At 38.7% G+C, this 15896-nt stretch overlaps 8 protein-coding genes across 8 annotated transcripts; 6 read left to right on the forward strand and 2 right to left on the reverse strand.

Annotated features, from left to right (window-relative positions):
* Positions 1-1172: 1172 nt before the first annotated feature.
* RHIMIDRAFT_214692 (acyl-CoA dehydrogenase NM domain-like protein) lies at positions 1173-3285 on the forward strand. Its single transcript, XM_023607272.1, has 5 exons — positions 1173-1364; positions 1433-1543; positions 1597-2167; positions 2224-3097; positions 3152-3285. Exons 2-5 carry the CDS (start codon positions 1488-1490, stop codon positions 3217-3219), a joined length of 1569 nt encoding a protein of 522 aa, XP_023466630.1. The 5' UTR covers positions 1173-1364; positions 1433-1487; the 3' UTR covers positions 3220-3285.
* A 506-nt stretch (positions 3286-3791) lies between these two features.
* Positions 3792-5871, forward strand: RHIMIDRAFT_280878 (uncharacterized protein). Its single transcript, XM_023612948.1, has 2 exons — positions 3792-4464; positions 4519-5871. The coding sequence occupies exons 1-2, from the start codon at positions 4086-4088 to the stop codon at positions 5712-5714; spliced, it is 1575 nt and encodes a 524-aa protein (XP_023466631.1). The 5' UTR covers positions 3792-4085; the 3' UTR covers positions 5715-5871.
* Positions 5872-6424: 553 nt separating this feature from the next.
* Positions 6425-6802, forward strand: RHIMIDRAFT_251027 (uncharacterized protein; the record flags this gene model as incomplete). Its single annotated transcript, XM_023610785.1, has 1 exon — positions 6425-6802. One exon carries the CDS (start codon positions 6425-6427, stop codon positions 6800-6802), a length of 378 nt encoding a protein of 125 aa, XP_023466632.1.
* Positions 6803-6971: 169 nt separating this feature from the next.
* RHIMIDRAFT_280883 (uncharacterized protein) lies at positions 6972-7938 on the reverse strand. The gene is made up of 5 exons (XM_023612949.1): positions 7754-7938; positions 7595-7694; positions 7465-7545; positions 7319-7414; positions 6972-7270 (listed from the first exon to the last, which is right to left on the reverse strand). Exons 1-5 carry the CDS (start codon positions 7839-7841, stop codon positions 7192-7194), a joined length of 444 nt encoding a protein of 147 aa, XP_023466633.1. The 5' UTR covers positions 7842-7938; the 3' UTR covers positions 6972-7191.
* Positions 7939-7977: 39 nt separating this feature from the next.
* RHIMIDRAFT_280885 (uncharacterized protein) lies at positions 7978-9621 on the forward strand. The gene is made up of 5 exons (XM_023612950.1): positions 7978-8028; positions 8091-8640; positions 8695-8999; positions 9049-9117; positions 9168-9621. Exons 2-5 carry the CDS (start codon positions 8363-8365, stop codon positions 9227-9229), a joined length of 714 nt encoding a protein of 237 aa, XP_023466634.1. The 5' UTR covers positions 7978-8028; positions 8091-8362; the 3' UTR covers positions 9230-9621.
* Positions 9622-10582: 961 nt separating this feature from the next.
* RHIMIDRAFT_280891 (uncharacterized protein) lies at positions 10583-12161 on the forward strand. The gene has a single exon (XM_023612951.1). The coding sequence runs from the start codon at positions 11040-11042 to the stop codon at positions 12105-12107; it is 1068 nt and encodes a 355-aa protein (XP_023466635.1). The 5' UTR covers positions 10583-11039; the 3' UTR covers positions 12108-12161.
* A 116-nt stretch (positions 12162-12277) lies between these two features.
* On the reverse strand, positions 12278-13247 carry RHIMIDRAFT_280893 (ribosomal protein S12). Its single transcript, XM_023612952.1, has 2 exons — positions 12575-13247; positions 12278-12519 (listed from the first exon to the last, which is right to left on the reverse strand). The coding sequence occupies exons 1-2, from the start codon at positions 13065-13067 to the stop codon at positions 12494-12496; spliced, it is 519 nt and encodes a 172-aa protein (XP_023466636.1). The 5' UTR covers positions 13068-13247; the 3' UTR covers positions 12278-12493.
* Positions 13248-13284: 37 nt separating this feature from the next.
* On the forward strand, positions 13285-15772 carry RHIMIDRAFT_126525 (uncharacterized protein). Its single transcript, XM_023605478.1, has 5 exons — positions 13285-13681; positions 13734-13976; positions 14027-15104; positions 15160-15260; positions 15314-15772. The coding sequence occupies exons 1-5, from the start codon at positions 13559-13561 to the stop codon at positions 15695-15697; spliced, it is 1929 nt and encodes a 642-aa protein (XP_023466637.1). The 5' UTR covers positions 13285-13558; the 3' UTR covers positions 15698-15772.
* The last annotated feature ends 124 nt before the right edge of the window (positions 15773-15896 follow it).

A 15896-nucleotide genomic window follows, 5' to 3' on the forward strand; every position in this document is an offset into this window, starting at 1 on the left:
TGCACTTTATTATCATGCAACGCGTCATGCACAACTCTCATTGACCACAGATAATCCTGACTGCATATAAGATGATGTATGTTTGTTAAAAGAGGTTCGTCTGCGTACATTTGTATTTCTTCTCTGCTGTTGTGACTATATCACAAACGCAATTAGAATAGGGTCATGGACGGAGCAATAGCTCATAAAGTTAATTTTCTTCAAAAGTATTAACGATCGACGTGTTTGATATACACCTTCTACTCTTTATTTATTTATCGTACACCAAACGATGGTATTGATGACATTGTATATAATCAGCAGCCATACATTCTCTCATGATTTTTTATAATCCAAAGGAGAAACATTCTCAAAAATTAGCTTTCTTGATTTGATTAAAGGAAACGCGTCTTTTCTGTAATAACCAAATCAGCAGGGGACAAACAGAAAAAGGTTGTCGATCATTATCAGCAAATAGACAAGATGAAGATGTGAAAAATGCTCCACGGGGAAGCTTGTAGATCTGCAAATACTCAATATGGTTGAAAAGTGTAACTTTGAGCACCCCGCCCCATTCGTTTATCGTGGATACGGAAGGCGCGAGCTAGATGGAGCCCTTCAGTTTGGAGGAAATGAAAGAAATAAGAACGGTCAATGCTTGTTCAATGAAACGTATGCTTGTAGAGGCCACAAGTATCTTAAAAAGCGTGGATAGCTCAATATTAAAAGGAAGTTTTGCAATATGTTACAACAACTGTTGTGATGGTACACAGACACCTTTCCTTCTAGTAGTTTGGTACACCACGACCTTAGTCGCCCACTAAAGGCTAAAGTTGAACTGGAAGATTATTTTTGCCCAACTTGATACAAGCCATTATATACATCCACCAGCTTAAAGTGTATCAAAAAGTAAAAAGTACAATTGTTATGTTGTTTTGTCCAAAAAAGAACCAAAAACGTCTGAATTTAAAGTAAAAATAAAAATGCGGGGTAAATTTGTGTTTGGCCATTTGATCAAATGACAAGATGAACAAGGTGTACATGTCATTCCATCCAAATAAAGGCTGTATGTGTTATTGAGATCTATTTGGGTATCTATTCTTTTCATTGGTCAGTTCATTCTCTGTGCAAAGAAGAAAGCCCAATTTTTGGCTGTACAAATTTTTCATATGATTTAATTGCATGATTTTTTTCTTCTAGTTCCAACCTCCTCTTTTTGAATGATATTCACCTAGTTTTTGAGTCTGTTTGAGTAAGTAAAGACCGTATTTTATCAGCTTGACTAACCTCTTGCTTTCGTCATTCTCTATATGTATAATACAAGCCTCCTATACATACCCCCTCCCTCACGTTTGTAAGGCTATCTTAATATGGTAAAATTGTTCGTATGTAAACCCTAACTTTTTTTTTTCACGTGAAGTACTCACATCACAACGAATGCTTGATTTAAAAGGACTGCATTTCATTATTTCCACTATTTTCTTTTCTTCTCTACTTACATTAATCCCATGTCCAAGAAGTTTACCGTTGAGGAAGTCGCTAAGCACAGTCAAACAGATGATTGGTAAAATATATACCCAAAAAGCATCACCAGCAAATATCTTATTTATTTTATAGTTGGATCATCGTTCATGACAAGGTGTATGATATTTCAAAGTTCTTGGACGACCATCCAGGAGGCAAGAAGGTGCTTTTGAAAGCAGCTGGTACAGATGCTACTAAGCAATTTGACGCATTCCACAACCCTTCCGTTCTCACAAAGATCGCCTCTCAGTACATGATTGGTGAAATCGGTACTGAATCAGAAGAACAGGAAGACATACCAACGACCAATCCTCTTCAAGTCGGTGAAGTCTTTGGTGACATGGTCCCCTTTGGCGATCCTATGTGGTACCAAGATTGGTATAGCCCCTACTATAACGACTCTCATCGCAAAGTACGTCAATTCATGCGTGACTTTGTCGAGCGTGAAATTATGCCTTATACTCACGAATGGGATGAAGCCAAACAGATGCCTCGAGAGATTTACGTCAAGGCTGCAAGAGCTGGTATCCTTGCCGCCTCTGTGGGTCGTGTTGAAAAAGAATATATTCCTTATGGATTACCAGGTGGTATTTCATATGAAGAGTTTGATCCTTTCCACGCTTTAATTGTCGCTGATGAAATGTCTCGTTGTGGATCTGGTGGTGTAAGTGGAATTTTGCCTTCATGGTTACCCCTTTCTTGACATTTTGTTTTTATTAGGTTACTTGGGGCTTACTCGGTGGTCTCGGTATCGGTCTCCCTCCTGTGATGCACTTTGGCTCCAAGTATTTGAAGGACAAAGTCGTTCGTGATTGCTTGTCTGGTACAAAACATATCTGTTTAGCCATCACCGAGCCTTCCGGTGGCTCTGATGTAGCCAATCTTCAGACGGAAGCTAAGGATATGGGAGACCACTACTTGGTCAATGGTGAAAAGAAGTGGATTACTAACGGTACCTTTGCCGACTATTTCACTGTTGCCTGTCGTACAGGTGAACAAGGATTCAACGGTATCTCCTTCCTTTTGATTGAACGTGACATGCCTGGTGTGACCACACGCCAGATGAAGTGCTCCGGTGTCTGGCCTTCAGGTACAGCCTATATCACCTTTGAAGATGTCAAGGTACCCAAGGAAAACTTGATTGGTAAAGAAAACAAGGGGTTCAAATACATCATGCATAACTTTAATGCGGAGCGTATCGGTATCGTCATTCAAGCCAACCGTTTTGCTCGATGCTGTATAGAAGAAGCCATGAAGTATGCTCACAAGCGAAAGACCTTTGGCAAACGACTCATTGACCACCCTGTGATCCGTAATAAGTTGGCCAATATGATTCGTAAGGTAGAGGCAACTCATGCATGGCTCGAGTCCCTTATTTATCAAGCCAAGAAGATGCCTCCTGAATTACAGCCTGTTCGTTTGGGTGGCCCCATTGCTCTTTGTAAGGCCCAGTCAACACGTACGTTTGAATTCTGTGCACGTGAAGCAGCTCAGATCTTTGGAGGTTTGGCTTATACCCGTGGCGGCCAAGGCGAAAAAGTGGAACGGTTGTATCGTGAAGTAAGAGCATTTGCTATCCCTGGTGGCTCAGAAGGTAATATAGTTGTTTATGAGTGGATACACATGTTATTAACACACATATCTTTAGAAATTATGTTAGATTTAGGTGTTCGTCAAGCTACAAAGGTTGGCTCTTTTATGGGGGCCAAAATGTAAAAAAAAAGAAGATATCGCTTTTGATTATAATAAATGCTTTTATAAAGACACATGTATTTCCTCTATTATACAAGATTTCTCTCTTTTTCGAGTTACTTAATATTACAAGAGAAAGGAGTCCCCTTGATATCTTGGCCAAAATGAGTATCTGTTTAAAGGAAATATTCAGGTCAATAGGGTATGTTTTGACCCGTATTTGGTAAATGACCTCGTCATACGTATATGTCTACTGAGAGAGTATTTTTCTGGATCAGACTCTATTTCCGTTTAACTGGGAAAGACTGAGTAAAACAACATGTTGTGGCACATCCTATATTTGGTCAAGTTTATCCTTCTAAAGTCAATTGCCCTATAACAAAGGGGCATATATACTAGATAGTTATTCCTCCCATTTTGAAAGCAAGTTTGTCAATCGTTCTATAATAAAGATAAAGTAAATCTCAAAGGTGTACGGTTGGATCAAAATTCCATAATTTCTAAATGCTGCAACCAAATGCACGGGAATGATTTAGCGGGTAGTACAATCAGAAATACAGAAATATCTAGCTTGTAAAAATAAAAATGCCTTTTATGCGTCTCTCTTTTTTTTTTTCTTTGTAAAAATATAATGGATCATGTTTAAACCTAGACATCCTTTACCTTTTCATAAAAGAAACAACTATTCCTTCTCTCGGCTTAGATTCAGAAAAAGATGGCCACTGATCATCTTTTTCCTCATCTTGTTCTTTTATCTTTCTCGTTTATCATCCACCAAAGATCGCCCAATACAACATGCCAAGAGTGGCTCACTGGAAGTGCGGTTACCACCACCTTCATCAGGGCATTTTAAAGAACTGACACTTGCCCAAGAAGCATCACTTACACCCATGGGTCATCGCATCCCCAAGATTGTTCACTTTGTTTATGGCCTACGAGATCCTGAACCAACATTGGACCTGATACACTATCTCGCCATCAAATCAGCACACGACGTACTGAAACCAGAAAAGATCATGTTTCACTACCATCATTTACCTGTTGGCGACAACTTTGAACGAGCTCGGCCTATGCTGACACTGAACAAAGTGCCCTTGGTTCAAAAAGTGTTTGATCGACCGGTGAGCCATTACGCACATCGAGCAGACGTCGTTCGTTTAGAGGTCCTTGAAAAGTATGGAGGTATCTATGTTGATCTCGATCTGATCTCTTTAAAGCCGATTGATCATTTATTAAACAAGGAATTTATTATGGCACAGGAAGGTGTAGGTAAGTTGTGATGAAAAAAATCTTATGATGTTATATATACTTATATATGAACAGATGGTTCCGTGGGATTGTGCAATGCCATGATCATGGCAAGACCTCATTCTAGATTCATTCAAAGATGGTACGCTACCTATGCCACCTTTGATAGCTCTGATTGGAATTATCACTCGGTCGTCCTGCCCGGGAAGCTTGCCCCCTTTTTCCCTAACGAGGTCACCGTCTTGAATTATACTTCTTACTTTTGGCCACTGTGGGATAGTGCTGGATTGCGCACACTCTTTCTCGAGAAAAGTTATGATTTTTCAGCAAATTTGGGCACACATATTTGGGAATCAGCAGCCAACAAGAACTTGATGAAGGATGTGAACGAAAAAGTGATAATGGAGATCGATAACAGCCTTTATTGTCGACTGAGGCCGTTCTTATTGGACGGAAAGCCAGACCCTAGGCCCAATAGTTGCCGTATCTTGCGCCATACCAAGAGAGCAGATGGCTTGGTGGGGCATTGGCCACTAAAGGAACCCACGAATAAAGCGAGAAAAGGAATAAATCCGCTACCAGCAGAAGACGACTCGGGTAATCATCTAGCAGGGATTATGAGAAATGCGGTGTATGTGAATGATGGTGTCTACCTCTCTGGAGACACAAGCTATATCTTCTTAGGCATGCCCACTAAGACTTCGGCTCAGACCATCACTGTTAGCTGGTGGATGAAAACTGCCGTAAGCAATCCAGGAAGCGGTAGGATGGCTATGGTCATCCAGACAGATCACGGACGTATCTGTGCTTATACGCATCAACTCAAGAGAAATGCAGAATCCATATCGATCAAGGCCATAAAACGAAACGAAAAGTGGAAATGGGATGGTATAGCTGGTCTACAACTGCGCCCCTCGCCCTTTGGATTAGATAGAGAATATCATCATTATACCCTCACTATTCATCCAGTCTCGACCAACCAAAGCATACCGGCCATTGCACTTTACATGGATGGGCACGTTGTGGTTAGTAAGGCTAATTGGAATTATCCAAGGGAGATAGGAAGTATAGTTAGGGGAATATGGTTTGGATCTATTGAGCCTCTGAATGACAAGTATCAAAGCCCTTGGGACAATAGCGTAAATTTGGAAGCAACTTTCCGCGATATTCATGTTTGGGAAAAAGGATTAAGCTCAGAAGAAATATTACATCTGTATCATACAAACAAACCAAAGAAATCTACAAGAAAAAAATTAAGTCATAATACATAAGCATAGGACATTTATTAGATATTTAGAACAAAGTAATAAAGAAAAGGACTGTTTTTTATCATCTGTACGGACCGAACACGCGACGCTGTGAGCACACATGTTTTACTGCCACTATTGTTCCTTACTCTTTTTTCTTATTTTTCTTATTCATACAGTCTTGTAGTACAATTTAGACAAGCCAGCGCGACATTTTCTGGAAATAGTGTGTTGCGCCTTCAGTAATAATAACCTTCAGATACAGGCAAAAATAAGCACTTTCTTAAAAACGTTGCACTAGAATCTACTCACTAACGCTTGATCTTGCAATAGTACTGAACAACAATACCGTTGCCGCTCTTACTATCAACTACTCATCTTGCCATTCACCTTTGCGAGTTGACTCAACATATGGTACTTGCCAGACATTCAGAGAACAAGTTGCAGCTACACATCGCAAACGTCGAACTCAGCGAGGCGAAGGAAACGAAGTCTCTATCAGGCCCAGAGGCAGACCCAGAGCAGACCCTGCTGCATATATCTCTCAGTTACCCCGCCTTCATCCTTTGAACCTTGGACGCATAAACAAGGAATACCCCCATTGCCATGCCCTGCACTGGATTGATGAAAGGCAAGAGATATCTTTGTCAAGAAACCCTAGCTGGGAATTATGCTGCAAGCGGGGATCAGTCCAGTTGCAACTCTTGCCTGACCTGCCTCAGTACTTGAAGGGCATGCTCGAACGTACAGACACTCAAGGCTGTCACTTTAAGGACAACCTTCGCCAATACAACGTTGCCTTTGCCTTTACTTCGTTGGGCTGCGATATTGCCCCTGCCGAGGAACGAACGAATAATGAAAACAACAAAGGTGGCCTTCATGCATTTCAGATTCATGGTGAAATTTATCACTTCCAAGGCCCTTTGCTACCCGCTAATGATGGTTCGAGCCCCTCATCTGCTCAGCTTTATATCTACGACCCATTATATGCACCTGAAAGACGCTCGGAGAGAGATGACAATCTTGATTCTGAGATCATTAGAGAGCTTTCAGCTATGCTTGCCCAATGTAACCCCTTTACACGTGTATATCGCCATGTGTATGAGTATTGAGCTACCATGAGAGCAGTAACATTATTAGTGATGGTAATGATCCAACAGAAACCAATGCACCATATATTATCATCGGCCCATTGATGAGAATACGTTTGATTGAAGGAGGCGATATATACACTCACAACCCGCCAACAATAGAAGAGGTTGCCGCAGTTATTGTGATACTGTGTGGAATCGCGATGTGAACAGTGAATTAAATATATATGATATTTTTGTTTACAAATTAAAACACGGCACTGAAAGTCTTTCAAATGACTAACAATACCCCTGGATTTAATGCGTTGTTTTTATTCATTAGTCTTCTAGTTAGAAAAATCTGAAATCCCTTTCCTTTCTTCTTTTTCCACATTTAATAAAGTTTACAAACAAGCTATCCAAATACTTTTTTAACCTTGGAACTTTCTGATCTGTTGCATTTGATTTAATACTTCTTGAAGCTCGTCATCATCATATTTTGTTGATATACTATTATTATGTGAGTACATGCTTTCCATTAAATATCCTCTGCAATACCTTGGAATAAGTGCCTTGGCTTCTTCAGCTTCCTCACAACATAAATTAGCCATTTGTGCAACTTCGAATTGTGTCAGTGAATCTTTGGCCATAATCCTTTTTGTCATTGAATAGTCAGCCCTCTTTAGTTTATTATAGAGACTTACTGTCTAACTTCACGAACAGCTTCCATGGTATTATATCTGCCAAAGTTACGTACATATTCTAATGTTTTCGCTAAAACAGCACTATGATTTATTGATGAGTTAAAGATAGTGCTAGTATGGCATTATTTACTTTGTTGTTGCTCTATTCTGTACTTCTATGCCTTTATTATCTTGTGCATCTAAAATTACTCGAACCTCTGATAGATATAAACATTGTGCATTATCAAATTCTATAAATTATACGTTTAATCTATTGGATCTTTTTACTAAGTCTTTTTTTTTCTCACACCTTCTCCCAGCTTCAAATTGGAAGCATCTTCTTGTTCAGCTCCACCACGTCTAATGATTCTCTTCTTTGGTTGTCTTACTGATGTCATTAGTAATAAATAAAGCAATTTTAAAAAAAGAAACAAGGAAGCAAAGCACTAACGAAAATTCTCAAGTCACAATTTCCTTTTTAGTCATACATCTTTCCTCTCCCCTTTCCCTTTCCTTTAGTACTTTTTTTTGTAGGTCATGTCATTGTTGACTAAAGGATGTTCCATCTTTATTGGAACAAGAGTAGTACGTAAAAATATAGAAATAAAAACTTAGATCATTAAGCCTTCTTGTGTATAAAAATATAGAGGATATTCATAAAAAGGCCATAATTTGATATTTTGACACTTTATGTCTAGAGTTACTCTACCTTTAGACACTTAGGCGTTGAAAAAAATGCTGGGGCATTACAGGACTTACTTCGACGTGTCATGGAAATTGATGCAGAAATAACGAATACGCCTTTACCTCAAGAATACAACCCCAATGTAAATCCATCCTTTATTTCTATTAACCATGTACCTTTATCTTTCTTTAGACACAAATCTGTAATGCATACAATACAGCGGATGCTTATTACATGGATAAACTCCGATATGAACTCACAGTGACAAATCAGCGAGAATTTAGAATAACAAGCGAGATCAATGCAAAGGACGCGCTTCATATTGTCGATCAAGAACAAGGAGGAGACATATTTGTATTCTCAAATGGATCATTTGCTTGTTGGGGGATGCAGCCATCTCAGGAAACAAAGTTCTCAAGTCTTTATGTCACCAAAAGTGAGAAAAAAAGAGAACCAAATGCTGTTATAGAAGAGGCAAAGGAAACGATAGATTATACAGTAGATGAAGACGAGTAAATAGGGAACACAAGTCATTCCGTAGTCAAAAACTAATAGATATGATTTAGAATAACCGACTTGAAAGGAGATGTTGCCATATTAAATCCTTTGGGCATTCACTTGTCCAAGCTGGCCTTTTCTTATGGTCTAGGACGAATTGCCAAAATAAAAAGCATGGAAATCAGTCTGGACAAGAGTATCCAATCCTTAGAACATAGCTGTCACGTCGCGCTTTCCACAGGCACATCAAAATCCACTGATTATAATCAATGGCTATCTGAATTCTTGTTTATTCGATCAAGAGCTTATGCCAGTGCAAATGATGGATTTTTAGGCACATCTAGTTTCAAATGGGAAAATCCAGAGTTGCAAGGTAATGACTATATGAATAATGAATTATGACATGAGCTCAATCTCTTTAGATATCGTCAATAAAATATCTGCAAGGTTTGATGCGCAAACTAGAATAGATATTTTCAATAGAAAAATAGGTAAATGTAGTGAGTATATATGCTTGGTTTATCTAACCGTGAAAAATTAGATTATGCCATGGATTTGAACAATATCTGGTTAAAGTACCTTTCTAAGCAAATAATACGCTAATCATACCGAATAAAGCAGATACATCATGTAATACGGCCTGTTTGCCTCATCAAAACGAATTCTAAACCCTTGAATGTAACGTTCCGTCTTTGGTTGCTGCATGAATGCACCATATTTATAGCGCTAAGCATCTTAAAAGCTATCCTTCGTGCCACCTTACGGAGTCGCAGAAGCATAATTTTATAGTAGAGCATACACTTTACTTTATATTCCTCTATCGCATCATAATGAGAATAAAATTGACAGCAGTAGTAGCATAAATGGTCATGCTGGCGACATTAAATATAATAGCAGCCATAGATTCTATCCCCCTATAAAACGCACACATTTCTTATTTTAACAATACTCTTTTCTTTTAATAAACAAACTACTTTACAGATCATTGACTTAACAGCTTTTTTTTTAACAACAAATTTGAATACAAACCTCTGCTTGCATCAATATTTGCAGATGTCAACAAGGAACTTCTGTTGCAGTGGCCCAACATAATGGAGAAAACGGTGCCCCAAAGTTGACCTGATGACATTGTACAGCTGATAATAGGCCTCTCCTTGGGTTATGACAAGGTGGAACCTGACGATAGCAGTAAAAGCAAGCATTTCCTTTATTGTCGAAGAATTCCGCTCAAATGAATGACCATCCAATTGTATGCTTCCAAGCGAATGGCAAGTTTCAACCAAGAGGATATTGGAAGGGACACATTAAATAGTAAATTTATTTATTCACTATATGATTATACTTGGATTTCTTTGTAGTGCAAGTATTTAGCCATCTGCACACAGCACTAGTGATTGACCGAATCACTCTTCCAAACTCTTTGGCAGCTTTACACCCTTTTATTATGCCAAAGAATTTGAACGTGCTGCTGCGGGTGTCTTTGGAAATGTCGCTCCTGCATTGACTCTGTAAATTACAAGAAGTTACCACCTGTTTTCAATAACAAGCAAGTTGAGTTCAAATGTCAGAGAGTGCACAATCAGCTATTACTGAAAGTCTCTTGCAAAAAAAAAATACTTCATTTTTCTTGATTGATGTTTATACAACCAAGAAGGCGCTTCTTTCCGATCATCATTTACTTAGTTTCCAACATGCACAAAAGCATTGTACTAAACTTAGCCCTCTGTTCATACGATCATGTAGCTTAGCAATATGCTTAGCGCAGTATGTTACACAAACATACCAAAAAATATATAAACTTTTCCCATTTTCTATTGTTTCCTTTTTTTCTCTTGTTTCTCTTATTATTACGTATACAATTGAACAATGAAGTTTGCTTTGCACACATCGATTTTATTACTCTATTGTGCTATAGGTAACTATAGTTACTATGGAATTACTATTACCAATACTAATCTTTCTTTAGCTGTCTTGGCTAAAGGAGGCGGCGGTGGAGGTCGAGGAGGTGGAGGAGGAGGTGGAGGAGGCGGTGGTGGTGGAAGTGTTGGTGGAGGTGGAGCTAGAACAGGTGGAGGTACGGGTGGAACAGGCGGATTTGGAGGAAGTGCTGGTAATGTCGTCTATTGATACATATTGAATAAATATTTATAAATATGTCATGATATATAGGTACTCCAAATAGTGTCTCTAACAGAGGAGGTTCAGGTTCCTTTAACTCTCCTCCTCCATACAGTTATACAGATAAGCGAAGTAAGATTGAAAATTTGCCATGGTAGTATGAAGCGCATTATAACTTTACTTTTTTCTAGCAACCTATACAAACTATCCTCCAGCCTACACAAGCGGATACTCACCAGTCTCCAGATACGGTTATTATGGCTTCTACAATCCAGGATTACTTTATTTTGCTATAATGCCACCTTTCCTTTTCATGGGATATCATGCGGCATATCACCGATACAACCAACAAAACGGCTACTACTATGCACCACAATTGACAGAGCAAGGCAGTAACACACCTAACGTCGTTATCAACGGAACAGCATTCACCGGCAAAAACGACGAAAATTATCACATCTCATTCAACATTAGTACCAACAATCAATTCCCCATGGTTGACCATGCCTTCTTTGCCACTTCAGACACCAGTGCTCCTACAGCTGATTTCACCTATCGATTGCAGTTCTCTCATGTTATCGAATTTGACGACCTTAACCAGAATGGATTCTATGACAGCAATGAGCCTATTTTATCCAGTAGTTCTCTTCAAAACCTGCAATGGCAGTCATTGATGGTATCCAACATTACTGTACCCACTAACTCGAGTCAATTCTATTTGCAAACAACCACATTAGCTAACGCCACCTATAACAACAACAATGGAACTCAATTTTCTGTAAAGATCACTTGGAGAGCAAGCAACCTGCAGCTGAACAATACAGCACCCATTGTGATGCAACCCAATTCGCTGGAATATGATTTTGCCCTGAATGGATTCCCTGCCAATCGCAGCAGCCCAACCGCACGTGTAGCCGTTGCACAGCTCCTGTCAACACACATTGATGTACCTGTTGTGTTTGATGTCAACACAACTACGCCCGTCGATGTCGCTCAACAGATCAAAACAAACATAACCTATGGTATATCTATCGGAAATAACACCGAGGGTCGTCTTGAATATCAAAACACCGTTAATTTAACAGATGCCACAGGGCTCATCAGCAGCCTCAATGCTCAAAACTTGGCAGGCACTCCACAGTACCAAACGAACGATTGGATCTGGGGCCCCAATTCGCCTGCTTCCAATCGAACCAACAAGTTGGTTTTGGTCACTGTACCCACCGTCAATATGAGTTTCTCTGGCTTTGGTTTCTTGGATACAGATGTCATGAACGCATTAGCCAGTAGAGCTGATGCTGTCAAGCCTGTGGTTAGTTTAGCATTTGTGTCTGTCTTGGCCACCATCTTGTTTATATACTAGAGTTTTTCTTTTCATTTGTGTGTATATAAAATATATATATATGTTTACTGGTGAAATATCCAAATTATAATAAATATGTTTAATTTCTTTACTACAGTTCTGTTTAAGTGAAAAAAGAAAAGACATTATGAGGCATTGAAGAAAAAAAAAAAAAAGAAGACTATATCTTAGTGCCTTTTTACCCTCCAGCTGATTTTATTGAATTCAAGTGGGAGGTTCAGCTACATTCTTCCAGCATAAAGCTACTATCAATGACAAAAAGTATACATGATTCTTTTTTTTTTTGGTGAATGGCATTTGTATACAATTTATTGACTTTACACATGGCCTGAATACAATGTGATTGTTTCTTTTTACAGAATTCTTTCTAAAAGAGTACATAAAGATTAGTTGTTCTTGCTTGGCTTTTTGGCTATAATATAAAATGAGCTTAGTAGTTGAAATGGATAATAAACATTCATCCTTACTTCCGTATTTAGATCTACTTGTTGTTCTTGTAGCAACACCTTGAAGATCTAAAGCACCACGAACAAGATGGTAACGAACACCTGGAAGATCTGGTACACGACCACCACGAACGAGAACGACAGAGTGTTCTTGCAAATTATGTCCTTCACCAGGAATATAGGCAGTAACGACCTTTCCATTTGTCAACTTCACACGAGCGACCTTACGTTGAGCTGAGTTGGGCTTTTTAGGTTTGGTGGTATAGACTTTATTACACACGCCTTTGCGTTGATAACAGCTGTCCAAGGCAGGTGTCTTGCTCAACTTGGGCTTGGACTTGCGACATTTACGAATGACTTGGTTGAGAGTGGCCATGTGAGCACTTTGTATATTGCTGACAGGTTTTAATTGACCCAATATACCCCGGTTAAATGCTGTAGCTGTAGACAAGAAGGGCTTTAAAGGATTGATGGGAGCAGTCAATGGTCGCAAGAGTGATCGAAATGCCTGCATTTTATATATTTTGTTGACTAGAGAGAAAGATGTGTGTGTATCCAAAATGAACCTCGAGTCCCCTGGTTATTGATAAGCCACAGAATCTTTGATTTTAAATGACCGCCCATCATACCTAAAAGAAGGAGATGGAGAGGACAAAACAAAGAAAGAGAGAAAGACAAAGGATACTAGTTCATTTGATTGCATGTAACAAGTGACACTATTAGACTTGATACTGATTTAAAAATACAAGTTTTCTTTTAATAGAAATCCTCCCCCTTTCTTTTCTTTGTTCCTTTGCTCTTTTTCTATCTCGCCATGCTACAATCACTGTTGATGTAAATTACATATAATACAATACATAACAAAGTGTGTATGTGTACTCTATTAAAACGGAAATTTGCGTGTGACGCAAATACATCTATATGGGTAACTGTTGAAGGTGCGGGCTGTTAAAAGGTTTTTTTTTTTTTCCTTCCTTCCTTTTTTTTTTTTTACTTCTTTAGACAATGACAGATAATTGGGATCGAACCTTCTTTGACAAGGAACTCAAGTCAATTTTAGATAGTAAATTACCAGTATCAGCATCTAAAATTACTTCACTTCAACAATTAGCAACTTCTCACCCAAAGGTAAGTAAACTAGTTACACATATTATACATGATTGGGCCCACACATGTTTAGCATCACAATTACATTGTACAATGCATTACGAAATTCATTGAAAGTGCTCCACCTGATTATCGCTTGGCAGGTTTGTATGTAATTGACGCCATTTCGCGTGCAGTCCATAAACAGCTGAGGAGAAGAGAAGAGAATAATGAAAAAGGAAGCTTTGAAGCAGAAGGATACCTTAAGCGGTTTGCTATCGTCTTGAAGGATGACTCACTTATCGGATGCTTTGAGTCATGCTCAACCAAAGATAAGGTAAGATCATATTTTATATCTTTTCTTTTTTTGCTTATAAATGTCAATAGGATAAGGTGAAAAAGACACTGGATTTTTGGGAACAAGGAAGCATTTATCCAAAGGAAGTAGTTCAGTATGTAAAGGATTCATTTTTAAAACAAAGTAAGCAGGACAAAGGTTATTATCAAACACAATTTTATATAAAAAGAAGCTTTAAAAATACCCACTTTTTGAATTTTCTTAAGAGTTTATATATCGTTTGGATTGGTATTAAAACACACTTCTTTTATTATAAATTATCACTCTTGATAATAATAGTGTCTCCACCTGTTGATACAGCTGCTCTATTGGCAACACTTAGTAACATTGGCAACTTGAATATTCCCGGTTTAACAAGTAATAATAACAATAGTAGTAGTATTAGCAACAGTAGTACTAGCAGTGATAGTAGCAATGGCAGCTATACTACACCAATAGCCAACACTAGTACTACTACTACTGTAACAACAACTGCTGCACCTGTCACACAGCAAGTAAACAAGGATCTATCACTTCCTCCTGCTTTGGCTAAACTTTTGGGCAGTCTGGTCACTACACCAACACCAGCTTCAACTTCAGCCCAAGTACAAGCACCAGTCACCAACACACCAGCCCAAGTTCGCCTTGACCCTCGACTAGCTGCTAGTGAGTCTAAAATAAAACCAAGCGTTTGGCCACCACCCCAAGGACCCTCTGTGCCACTTGCGAATGTTGGAAGAACAGAAAAGAAGTCAAGATGGGGTAATGACACAGATAATATCGCTAATAAAACTACTACTACTACTACTACGTCTCCTGTTACTGTTACTCCTCATACTACACATACTACATCTACCATTACTGCTAATTCATCTGCTCAAGAACCTTGGCTCCATCGCCAAATGACTCAGACAGCCAACAATAACAACAATAATAATATTAATAACGCTCCCATATATCAACAAATGAACCAGCAGTTATATCAACAACAATATCAGCAATACTATCAACAGCAGTATCAGTATTATCAGCAACAACAGCAACAGCAGCAGCAGCCACTACAACAGATACAATATAAAGGAGCACAACCAATGAGTGATACCAGTTTACCACCTGGTTGTATTCGAGGTACATAAAGAAATATAAAGGTAAAACACTTTCTTATGCCTCTCTTTTTATATAGTCCTGACACGTACATTATTTGTTGGTCCTATTCCTGATCACTATGAAAGAGAAGATGTGGCACGCTTATTTGCCAAATATGGAGAGATAGCTAGTGTGATTGTGAGTATATATGCGTGTATCATATACAATATACTCACTATAATTTCTGTTAGGTATCAAAAAAATTAAAAGGCAGACACAATGCATTTCTCAAATTTACTACTCGAGCAGCCACAGAAGCAGCCAAATACGATGGAGCAGGGCTCATGGTTGAAGGCATGCCTGTAAAGGTCAATTGGGGATTTGGGTTTGGTCCCAAGAAACACTTCAACTACGATCGTGGTGATTCGATTATACCTTTGGCTGAACTAAGTGCAGAAGAGAAAGATAATCTGGTGATAGCCAGAGTAGGTGGTTTCCAAGGACAACCAGTACGTGATCGCATGGTGATTGAGGAACCAGAGGCAGAGTATAAACCAGAATGGAAAGATGATGAACGTGGTGTCAAGAGATACAACAATCAGTTTGAAGATAATAGAAAAAGAACAAGGCATTGAGTGAGCCTTTCTTTTAGTTTTACATAAAGAACAATAAATACAATGTACACACATATATATATTATGCCTTTTTGCTTGTATTTATAAAGGCGGTCCTTTCTGGGAAAGCATGGCATGTATTTAAACAATGTGTATATAAGTTGTATATATCGAAAAGAAGTTGATCTCGAAAGCAATGAAACGACCATGTAAGCAGAAA

This window comes from Rhizopus microsporus (genome assembly GCF_002708625.1).
Source record: "Rhizopus microsporus ATCC 52813 unplaced genomic scaffold scaffold_7, whole genome shotgun sequence".
NCBI classification, from domain to species: domain Eukaryota; kingdom Fungi; phylum Mucoromycota; class Mucoromycetes; order Mucorales; family Rhizopodaceae; genus Rhizopus; species Rhizopus microsporus.

What these genes read in the sequence shown, in the direction of transcription:
- RHIMIDRAFT_214692 (XM_023607272.1), top strand. Translation starts at nt 1,488, where the DNA reads ATGTCCAAGAAGTTTACCGTTGAGGAAGTCGCTAAGCACAGTCAAACA. An exon ending in CACAGTCAAACAGATGATTG is followed by an intron (nt 1,544 to 1,596) that starts GTAAAATATATA and finishes TTTATTTTATAG; the next exon opens with TTGGATCATCGTTCATGACA. An exon ending in CTCGTTGTGGATCTGGTGGT is followed by an intron (nt 2,168 to 2,223) that starts GTAAGTGGAATT and finishes TGTTTTTATTAG; the next exon opens with GTTACTTGGGGCTTACTCGG.
- RHIMIDRAFT_280878 (XM_023612948.1), top strand. Translation starts at nt 4,086, where the DNA reads ATGGGTCATCGCATCCCCAAGATTGTTCACTTTGTTTATGGCCTACGA. An exon ending in TATGGCACAGGAAGGTGTAG is followed by an intron (nt 4,465 to 4,518) that starts GTAAGTTGTGAT and finishes ATATATGAACAG; the next exon opens with ATGGTTCCGTGGGATTGTGC.
- RHIMIDRAFT_280883 (XM_023612949.1), bottom strand. Translation starts at nt 7,841, where the DNA reads ATGACATCAGTAAGACAACCAAAGAAGAGAATCATTAGACGTGGTGGA. An exon ending in CAGAATAGAGCAACAACAAA is followed by an intron (nt 7,546 to 7,594) that starts GTAAATAATGCC and finishes AATAAATCATAG; the next exon opens with TGCTGTTTTAGCGAAAACAT. An exon ending in GCCAAGGCACTTATTCCAAG is followed by an intron (nt 7,271 to 7,318) that starts GTATTGCAGAGG and finishes ACATAATAATAG; the next exon opens with TATATCAACAAAATATGATG.
- RHIMIDRAFT_280885 (XM_023612950.1), top strand. Translation starts at nt 8,363, where the DNA reads ATGGATAAACTCCGATATGAACTCACAGTGACAAATCAGCGAGAATTT. An exon ending in GGAAAATCCAGAGTTGCAAG is followed by an intron (nt 9,000 to 9,048) that starts GTAATGACTATA and finishes CAATCTCTTTAG; the next exon opens with ATATCGTCAATAAAATATCT. An exon ending in TATTTTCAATAGAAAAATAG is followed by an intron (nt 9,118 to 9,167) that starts GTAAATGTAGTG and finishes GTGAAAAATTAG; the next exon opens with ATTATGCCATGGATTTGAAC.
- RHIMIDRAFT_280891 (XM_023612951.1), top strand. Translation starts at nt 11,040, where the DNA reads ATGCCACCTTTCCTTTTCATGGGATATCATGCGGCATATCACCGATAC.
- RHIMIDRAFT_280893 (XM_023612952.1), bottom strand. Translation starts at nt 13,067, where the DNA reads ATGCAGGCATTTCGATCACTCTTGCGACCATTGACTGCTCCCATCAAT. An exon ending in AAGTAGATCTAAATACGGAA is followed by an intron (nt 12,520 to 12,574) that starts GTAAGGATGAAT and finishes TTTATATTATAG; the next exon opens with CCAAAAAGCCAAGCAAGAAC.
- RHIMIDRAFT_126525 (XM_023605478.1), top strand. Translation starts at nt 13,559, where the DNA reads ATGACAGATAATTGGGATCGAACCTTCTTTGACAAGGAACTCAAGTCA. An exon ending in TAGCAACTTCTCACCCAAAG is followed by an intron (nt 13,682 to 13,733) that starts GTAAGTAAACTA and finishes ACACATGTTTAG; the next exon opens with CATCACAATTACATTGTACA. An exon ending in GAGAGATAGCTAGTGTGATT is followed by an intron (nt 15,261 to 15,313) that starts GTGAGTATATAT and finishes AATTTCTGTTAG; the next exon opens with GTATCAAAAAAATTAAAAGG.